Here is a 9,387-nt window from a genome sequence, read left to right on the forward strand (position 1 = left end):
GGTTCATAGTCTTGGCTCAACCTCTGAGCCACGCCGGCCGGAGTGGGTTTCCTGTTTCCTTCTGCATTTGCTGGGCTCTCTGAGCTGACCATTATGAAACCCTAGGCCAGCGGTTCTCAACCTGTGGGTTGCGACCCCTTTGGGGGTCGAACGACCCTTTCACAGGGGTCGCCTAAGACCATCGGAAAACACATATGTAATTCCACATTGTTTTTGTGATTCATCACTATGCTTGAATGCTGTTCAATTTGTAACCATGAAATTGGGGGTCACCACAACACGAGGAACTGTACTAAAGGGTCACGGCCTGAGGAAGGTTGAGAACCACTGCCCTAGACTCTTTAACCTCTCGGCTTTATTTCTTCTGCCTCGATGAGGATGATGTAAGGCGAGTCAGTATCTCAAGACTGTCTTAAGCAATGAAGCCTCGAGGCTGCCATGCTGGGCTCTCAAACACAACAGGGCAGTCCTCTAAGCACACAGAGAGCCAGCTTCCTGTCATCTAACATCACGTGGGCAAGGAACACACACACACACACACACACACACACACACACACACCGTGGGCTGGCAAACAGATGTTTCCTCCAACCGAATATCTTATCAGAGTTGCTAATAAGGAACCAAACAAGACATTTTTATTTTTTAAAAAAAAAATATTTTATTGATTTTTTACAGAGAGGAAGGGAGAGGGATAGAGAGTTAGAAACATCGATGAGAGAGAAACATCGATCAGCTGCCTCCTGCACACCCCCTCCTGGGGATGTGCCCGCAACCAAGGTACATGCCCTTGACCAGAATCGAACCTGGGACCCTTCAGTCCGCAGGCCGACGCTCTATCCACTGAGCCAGACTGGTTAGGGCCAAACAAGACATTTTAAAAAATATATATATTTGTATTGATTTCAGAGAGGCAGGGAGAGGAGAGAGAGAGAGAAACATCAATGATGAGAGAGAATCATGGATCGGCTGCCTCCTGCACGCCCCCTACTGGGGATCGAGCCCGCAACCCAGGCAGGTGCCCTGATGGGGAATCGAACCCGGGACCTTTCAGTCCCAAAAGACATTTTGACTTTTGTTCTCTCCGTGGCTTCCCACTGGCCGAGTGCTCTGAGATGTGCAATGGTCAGCACGCAGGGCCGATCGATCGGGAGGACCAGAGACGTTTCTATCCGAGACTCCCAACGCGGCAGCAGGAGCTGACGGTGCTGCCCGTGACCTTGAGACGCGGGGGGAAGGAGAGAGTCGGACTTGGAAGGGAGAGAAAGCGGGACCCTGCCGGCCTGGCCTGACCAGTGTCCCCCCACGACCCGGTGCAGGCGACTGCTGGCTCCTGGCGGCCATCGCGTCCCTCACCTTGAACGAAGAGCTGCTTCACCGGGTGGTGCCCAGGGACCAGAGCTTCCAGGAGAGCTACGCGGGCATCTTCCGTTTTCAGGTCCTGCGCGTTGCCCTTGGCGCTCCCTTCCATGGTCCCGCCCAGATCCACGGATCGGAAGCTCTGGGGTGGGCTCCAGGCCTGTTTTCATGGCCCCCCAGGTGGCTTTGACACACCCTTGAGCTTGCGATCCATCCGGTCACCTACACATCCACCCCCACCGCCTCCCCCAGGCCTCAGGGCCTCGAGGAAAGCACGGGGGAGTGAGTGTCAGGAGGCATGGGTCCGAGTCACACACGGTCACCACAGACGCAGACACGGGGCTCGATGCTTCCCGCCTCCTTGAGCATCTCCTGTGTCAGTGATGGCGAACCTTCTGAGCTCGGCGTGCCAGCATTTTGGAAAACCCTAACTTCACTCTGGTGCCATGTCACATATAGAAACTTTTTGATCTTTGCAACCATAGTAAAACAAAGATTTATATTTCTGATATTTATTTTATATATTTAAATGCCATTGAACAAAGAAAAATCAACCAAAAAAATGAGTTCGCCTGTCACCTCTGACACGCGTGTCATAGGTTCGCCATCACTGTCCTATGTGCGTGGATGAGTAAGACCCTGAGCCTGCTCTTCAGGAGCTTGGAGTCCACGAAAGGCCCGAGACCTGAGCACTGAGCCTCCCAGAGGCTCCTCCGGGGTCCCCCTGAGCGGCGCCGTGTTCCCCCCGCAGTTCTGGCAGCACGGCGAGTGGGTGCAGGTGGTGGTGGACGACAGCCTGCCCACGCGGGACGGGCAGCTGCTCTTCCTGCGCTCGGCCAATGGCCGCGAGTTCTGGAGCGCGCTGCTGGAGAAGGCCTACGCCAAGTGAGTGGGGGGTGAGGCGCTAGGAGACCCCACAGTCTTCCTGGAGGGTCTCACCTGCCCCCGCGCCCCCAAACTCAAGGTGTCACATCCAAGTCTTTCCCAGCACCTGCTCCCCCATGGGCTGGACCCTCAGTGACGGAGAGAGACAGAAACTCGGGCTGGGGGTTGGCCCGCTCAGCTCTGTCCACAGGAGCGTGTGCATGGGGGGGAGCCAGGCTGCCTGAGCCTCCTCTTCTCTGAAACCCCACGGGGAGTGTTCAGGCCCATGTGGATTTTGAAAAGGATGATAAAGAAGAAGGAGAATGCACTCAGATACCAAACTCGCCAGAGTCTACTGACCGCTGGTTCCACCGTCCTCCTCCCCATGGGCATGCGATGCTCAAAGCCTTCTCCTGGGTTCCTTCAGTTAGCTTCGCTGGCTGGCAGCCTTTTCTGTAACCCCGGCTCCTCTCCAACCCTGTTCCCACAGCAGGTCCCTCGGGGTGTCCCTCAGCCTTGAGGGAGGGTCCCCCTCACCCCTACTCATGCCCCCCAACCCTCAGAAACCCAAGAGGCGAGGGTCAGCTTTGGAAAGGTGACGCTTGGCAAAGGGTGGCCTGCGGGGAGGGAGGTGGTCTGAGTGCGTTCCCAGTAAGGAGCTGAGTTGGCCACGTGAAACGGTGGCCCAGCGCCTTCCCCGGCCACAGTGAGACTGGCAAGCCTTCTCCGTTACCTTCAGACCAGCCACGTCCCAGCATTGTGCCTGCCCCCGCCCCCCACGTGGCTGCTCCCTGGGGCTGCTCAGGGCTGTGGACGGTGGGCGCCTTCTTTTCAACAGGCTCCTCGGCTCCTACGAGGCCCTCGCCGGCGGGTCCACGGTGGAGGGGTTTGAGGACTTCACGGGCGGCATCTCGGAGTTTTTTGACCTGAAGAAGCCACCGACCAGCCTGTTCCAGATCATCCGGAAGGCCCTCCGCGCGGGGTCCCTGCTGGCCTGCTCCATTGACGTGAGCTCCCCTCCCCACGTGTGGCCGGGAGGGGACCGGGCCGGCCTTGGGCCAGAGCGGAGCCTGGGACTTCATGGGCTAGTCCGGTGGCACCTTGGTCGCAGCCTGTGGGAGCTGGTGTAGCCCTAATGAGTGGGTAGGAACTGGGGTTGGTCTCACGGTGGGAGCCCCAATTTCCCCTCACTGGTGGGGCCCCTTCGGTACCACGGAAATCGCCCCAAGAAGGCAGCCTTGAGCCCTGGATCCTAACCCTGCTTTGCTAGGCCTTGTTGGGAAGTAATTTTGGGATTTGGGGAAGCAAATGCGATGATTGACAACTTGATGGGCTTGGAAAAAGCGAGAGGGTCTGAAACCAGGGGCCACACCCTGGCGGGGTTGGCTGTGCGGGGTGCCGAGGTGGCATGGAGACCCCCGCCCCCTGGTCTGTGACCGCCCGCTCCTCCTCTTCCTCCTGCTCACCTGGTGGCCTAGGCCTGTGGGTGACGCGTCTCTATGGAAATCCTAGTGGGACATGTGTGTTTCTGGTGGGGGATGACATGGGCATGGGTTCGGGGGAGGAGGCTGTGGAACAGGGAGGATGCTGGGAAGCTCGATCCATGAAAACAGTGAGAACCAGAACTCATCCAGGGCAGCCATCCTGGGTCATTATCCCTCCTGCAGGCAGCGGGATGAATGAGTTCCCGGTTCTGTGACATTTTAAAATATATTGTATTGATTTTTTTACAGCGAGGAAGGGAGAGGGACAGAGAGTTAGAAACATCGATGAGAGAGAAACATCGATCAGCTGCCTCCTGCACATCTCCTACTGGGGATGCGCCCACAACCAAGGTACATGCCCTTGACTAGAATCGAACCCGGGACCCTTCAGTCCCCAGGCCGACGCTCTATCCACTGAGCCAAACCGATCAGGCCTCCGTGACATTTTAAAGGCTTGGCAGCCAAACCGGTTTGGCTCAGTGGATAGAGCGTTGGCCTGTGGACTGAGAGGTCCCGGGTTCGATTCCGGTCAAGGGCATGTACCTTGGTTGCGGGCCCATCCCCAGTAGGAGATGTGCAGGAGGCAGCTGGTCGGTGTTTCTCTCTCATGGATGTTTCTAACTCTCTATCCCTCTCCCTTCCTCTCTGTAAAAAAAAAATCAATAAAATATATTTTTTAAAAAATAAAGGTTTGGCAGCCACACAGCACCCTGCCCGGAACGGCAGGCCTAAGGAAAGGGGGTGGGGTTGCATGGAGAGGTTCCTTTCACCTGCACCCCCAGCCCCACACGGAGGCCCCGGGGCTGGGTGGCGTGTCCTTGGGAAGCACTATAGGACCGGCCCCCACAAGGTCAGGGGCGGCCGCCCTGAGTGGACTGGGTTCCTGACGCAGGTCTCCAGCGCGGCCGAAGTGGAAGACATCACCTGCCAGCAGCTGGTGAAGAGCCACGCGTACTCGGTCACGGGGGTCGAGGAGGTAACACCGGGCAGGGGAGCGCGAGGGTAATGAGTCATGACGTTGGCCATCAGTCCAGGGCGTCCCTGAGAGAGAGGGGGGGGCCCCGCCTGGTTGAGGCCTCTCTCTGGCTGCATGGGGTCGTGGTGCTCTTATGAGTATGGATTTTGGAGATAGACTGGGTGCCTGAGCTCCATGTACTTCTTAGTAACTAAGCCATCATGGGTCACTCAACCTCTTTGAGTCTCCGATTTTTGAACTGTAAAACGAAGATAATAACAGATCCATGCCCGGCCGGTGTGGCTCAGTGGTTGAGCATTGACCCATGAACCAGGAGGTCACAGTTCGATTCCCGGTCAGGGCACATGCCCAGGTTACGGGCTCCATCCCCAGTAGGGGGCGTGCAGGAGGCAGCCGATGGATGATTCTCCCTCATCATCCACGTTTCTGTCTCTCCCCTCCTCTCTCTGAAATCAATAAGATAAATAGATAACAGACGCAGCTCACGGGATTGTCGTGAGGTTTAGATGAGGGGACAGCGCATTTGGGGTGCCTCGCGCTGTGCCTGGTCCGTAGCCCACGCTCCATGAATGCTGACTGCTGGGCGTGGAGTATATATCGGGCAGGCATTTATTACCATTCGGTCTCATATATTAAGAACGGAGTCGGCTATAAAGCCTAAACCCAGGTGAAAGGAGACATAAACTTGTTTTTGTGCCGGATTTATTATTTACGCAACTAAATGGCGAAAAACAGAGCGGTGAGGCCTGGAAACACTCGTTAAAAGCAAATGAAAGTGTGGCTGTTTGGGGACATTTGAGAAACGGGGTGCGGCTCTTGACGTGCAGACACGGACGCAGGGCAGCCGGGGACCACTGTTGTCGGCGCCATGGCTTTTGCAGGTGGATTTCCGTGGACGCCCGGAGAAGCTGATCAGACTCAGGAACCCGTGGGGCGAAGTGGAGTGGACGGGCGCCTGGAGTGACAAGTAGGTGCTGTCCCCTCTCTCCCCCCGGGGCGGGAAAGCGTCGCGCAAAGACACAACCATGATGACAGGGGCGGTGTAGCGAGTCCCCGGTGCTTCCCACCCTCAAATCACGCAGCCTGTTCGGAAAAGGGTAGCAATGGCTCCAGCCTGGGAACCGCCAAGCAGACAGGCCCCACTGAGCCGGAGTCTTGGATGCTGGGTGTCTGCTGGGCCTTTGCACGTCGGGGCCTGTCTGTTTTCCACCCACACCGTGGTGACCCAAAGGTGAGATCCACCCGTTATAATTGGGTTCCCTCCGCTCCGCAAACCCTGGCCACGCCGACAAAGGCCAGGCCCCTCAGCGCCCACAGGAAATGACCGCTTAGGAAGTGAACTCCATCCCGGGGACCAGCTGGCCGCAGCGGGCAGTGATGGATGGAGTGGCCCGCGCTCCCCGGAGCTCCTGGCAGCCGGCTGGGTATTGATCTTTCCCGCAAAGCCATCAGCGGCCACAGAGGCCCCTCTGGGCCCGGCCTCCCTGCTGGGGAGGGAGGGGAAGTCAGTGCGAGATGGTGGCTGGACTGCGAGGCCCCCGTGGTGTCTCCCAACTGCTGCGCCCTGGGATCGAGGTCCCCGAGGGTGTCGAGCATGTGGGAGGGTTTCCTCCGAGTCACCACTGCTGGCATGCTGGGTGGGGGGTGGCTGTCACTGGGATTCCTGCATCACCTGTTCTTCCCAATGGAATGGGCCATCCTTCCGGGTCTCTGACCTCAGGCTCAGCTTCCCGTCTAAGAGGGACGCCGGCCTGGCTTAGAGGACATCCGTGGGAATGAAGTAGGAGGGGCCTCGTTAGGTGGGACCCCAGTTCATACTTCATTCTCTTTGCTTGGCTGTTGAGATGTCTGAAAGGGCTCTGGTAGGTAAGGAGAAGCGAACGGTGGTGAGGAGACTGGACCACAGCCTCCGTGTTTGTGTCTGTGGGTTGTAGGAAAGCTGAGCACTAGCCCCGTAGCCCGGCCCCTGTGCCCAGGAGGCCCCCAGGCAGGGGGACACATTGATATTTCTCTCTCTGTCTCTCTCTCTCCCTTCCATTCTCTCTCTTAAAAAAAAAAAATCAGTGGGAAAATATCCCTGGGTGAGGATTAACCAAAACAAAATTTTTTTTTAAAAAGTCATTTAGCCGTAGCCGGTTTGGCTCAGTGGATAGAGCGTGAGCCTGCGGACTGAAAGGTCCCGGGTTTGATTCCGGTCAAGGGCATGTACCTTGGTTGTGGGCACATCCCCAGTAGGAGGTGTGCAGGAGGCAGCTGATGGATGTTTCTCTCTCATCGATGTTTCTAACTCTCTATCCCCCTCCCTTTCTCTCTGTAAAAAAATCAATGAAATATATTTTTAAAAAATCTTTTAAAAAAATGTCATTTCATTCCTCCCCCGCCCCCAGTGCCCCGGAGTGGAATGACGTGGATCCCAGGAAGAAGGAAGAGCTGGACACGAAGGCCGAGGATGGAGAGTTCTGGTGAGGAGCTGCCCGCAGTTGGGGTGAACCTGTTCGGGTGTGGGGTGAATCCCTCGGGTGTTGCAGAAATTCGCCGTGGTTCCCGGCCGGGGCAGGGGGGCCTTTCATCCTTCTCCCCCTTCACCCGGCGTGATCTGCCTCTGTGCCAGGATGTCCACAGCCTTGGCAGCGCCAGCCCCGGGCCCTCAGCGTGGAGCTCTCACCTGCCTGCCTCACCTTATCGTCCCAATGGAACGAGCCATCCTCCGGGTCTCTGACCTCAGGCTCAGCTTCCCCCCTAAGAGGGACAGAGTCCCTGGGGGTGGGCTCAGGAAGGTGCTCGGATGCCCTGGACGCCGGCCTGGCTTAGCGGACATCCGTGGGAATGAAGTAGGAGGGGTCTCGTTAGGTGGGACCCCAGTTCACACTTCATTCTCTTTGCTTGGCTGTTGAGATGTCTGAAGGGCTCTGGTAGGTAAGAAGGAGAAGCGAATGGTGGTGAGGAGACTGGACCACAGCCTCCGTGTTTGTGTCTGTGGCTTGTAGGAAAGCTGAGCACTAGCCCGTCCCCTGTGCCCAGGAGGCACCCTGCCCTCGCCTCCCCAGCCCAGCTCTCTCTTTTTTAAAAAAAATATATTTTATTGATTTTTTTACAGAGAGGAAGGGAGAGGGATAGAGAGTTAGAAACATCGATGAGAGAGAAACATCGATCAGCTGCCTCCTGCACACCTCCTACTGGGGATGTGCCCGCAACCAAGGTATATGCCCTTGACCGGACTCGAACCTGGGACCTTTCAGTCTGCAGGCCGACGCTCTATCCACTGAGCCAAACCGGTAAGGGCTAGCCCAGCTCTCTTGATGAAGCCCATCTGTCCCTCTGCCCCCAGGATGTCCTTTTCGGAGTTTCTGAGGCAGTTCTCCCGGCTGGAGATCTGCAGATGGTCCCCCGACTCCCTGAGCAGCGAGGAGGCGCACAAGTGGGACCTGGTGCTGTCCAATGGCCGCTGGGCCCGGGGCTCCACCGCCGACAGCTGCCAGAACCCCCCAGGTGAGCTCGGGCCGAGGGCCTCCTGGGCTTGGCCTCCCGAGGGGACTTTACAGGTTCCTCTTTGGGCAATGCCTTTGCACTCCGTTCTCTGGCCTCTGGGCACTGATGGGGGGGGGCGGGGAGGGAGCGTTGCCCCCGGTTCTTGGCGGCCAGGACACGGGCTGATCTCACCTGATGCCTGATCTCAGCAAGCGTCATTCTCCAGCTTCTGGTCCAGACTATCCCTGCTTCACCCCCCGCCCCCGCCCCTGCCCCCCGAGATGGTGCTTCTTCCCACTAACCACCTGGGCACCTGCGCTGCGGCCTCCGTCCATGCCCACCTGCCTAGGTGGCCGGTCCCCAGCTGCTGAGCTGGGACACAGTGGCTGATGGCGTGCCGCAGGGACGCCTGCTGCTCCGATCGCCCGCACCCGTCCCAGGGGCCATTTCTCGTGCTGGCACCTGAGCCCGGGGTGAAGGGGCCTGACCTTGGGAGTCAAGGATGGCCACACGTGGGCCTGGGAGTGGCTCCTCTCGCCCTCACGGGGGGCACTGGTGCTCCCTCCCCGGTGGACATGGTCTCTGCACTGACCCAGCTTATTAGGAAGGCGGGCAGCCGCCCCGTCCCTGTCCCCCGCGAGCGCTAATACACACATATGCAGGCTCCTCCTAGGTCTCAGCCGCTGGGGCAGCCCTGGAGGAAGACACCCCGAAAAGATGCACCCACATCTCTCAGGAGAAGGAGGCGAATCCGCTTCCTCCACTTCCCGCCTCCCCAGGCCCGCGTGTCCGCCCGGCCTTGGTGAGGTGCTGTGTGACTTAACTGTCCAGGGGCAGGGCCAGCTGCAGGGCTGAGCTCGGTGCTGTGGGAGCAGCGTTACAATAAAATCCTCCTTGAGTGCGGGCCTGGATCTTTTATTTTTTTTAAATATATTTTTATTGATTTCAGAGAGGGAGAGAGAGATAGGAACATCCATGATGAGAGAGAACCATTGATCGGCTGCCTCCTGCACGCCCCACACTGGGGATGGAGCCCGCAGCCTGGGCATGTGCCCTTGACTGGAATCGAACCTGGGACCCTTCAGTCCGCGGGCCGACACTCTATCCACCGAGCCAAACCGGCTAGGGCAGGCCTGGCTCTTGACCAGCTCTCTCCTTCATCCCCATCCAACGCGGGGCTCCCTCCCCGGAGGCAGAGATGGCGCCGAGCAGAGAGGAAGGGCGAGCGGTCCCTTC

General features: G+C 58.1%; 1 protein-coding gene across 3 annotated transcripts in view; it reads left to right on the forward strand.

Moving 5' to 3' along the window:
• LOC138999154 (calpain-8-like) overlaps positions 1-9,387 on the forward strand; it is a 54,994-nt gene that overhangs the window by 26,765 nt on the left and 18,842 nt on the right. For 2 of the 3 annotated variants that reach the window (XM_070401206.1, XM_070401207.1), the window contains exons 4-10: positions 1,320-1,438; positions 2,111-2,244; positions 3,062-3,230; positions 4,600-4,683; positions 5,565-5,650; positions 7,071-7,145; positions 8,012-8,172. In XM_070401206.1, the coding sequence (XP_070257307.1) occupies positions 1,320-1,438; positions 2,111-2,244; positions 3,062-3,230; positions 4,600-4,683; positions 5,565-5,650; positions 7,071-7,145; positions 8,012-8,172 (828 nt within the window). Of the gene's footprint in view, positions 1-1,319; positions 1,439-2,110; positions 2,245-3,061; positions 3,231-4,599; positions 4,684-5,564; positions 5,651-7,070; positions 7,146-8,011; positions 8,173-8,813; positions 9,055-9,387 lie in introns of those variants that run through there. The other variant, XM_070401209.1, reaches the window with a different exon arrangement.

The sequence above is a fragment of the Myotis yumanensis genome, unplaced genomic scaffold (genome assembly GCF_028538775.1).
Source record: "Myotis yumanensis isolate MYYU_CA2020_CCGP unplaced genomic scaffold, mMyoYum1.0.hap1 SCAF_22, whole genome shotgun sequence".
In the NCBI taxonomy this organism is placed as follows: domain Eukaryota; kingdom Metazoa; phylum Chordata; class Mammalia; order Chiroptera; family Vespertilionidae; genus Myotis; species Myotis yumanensis.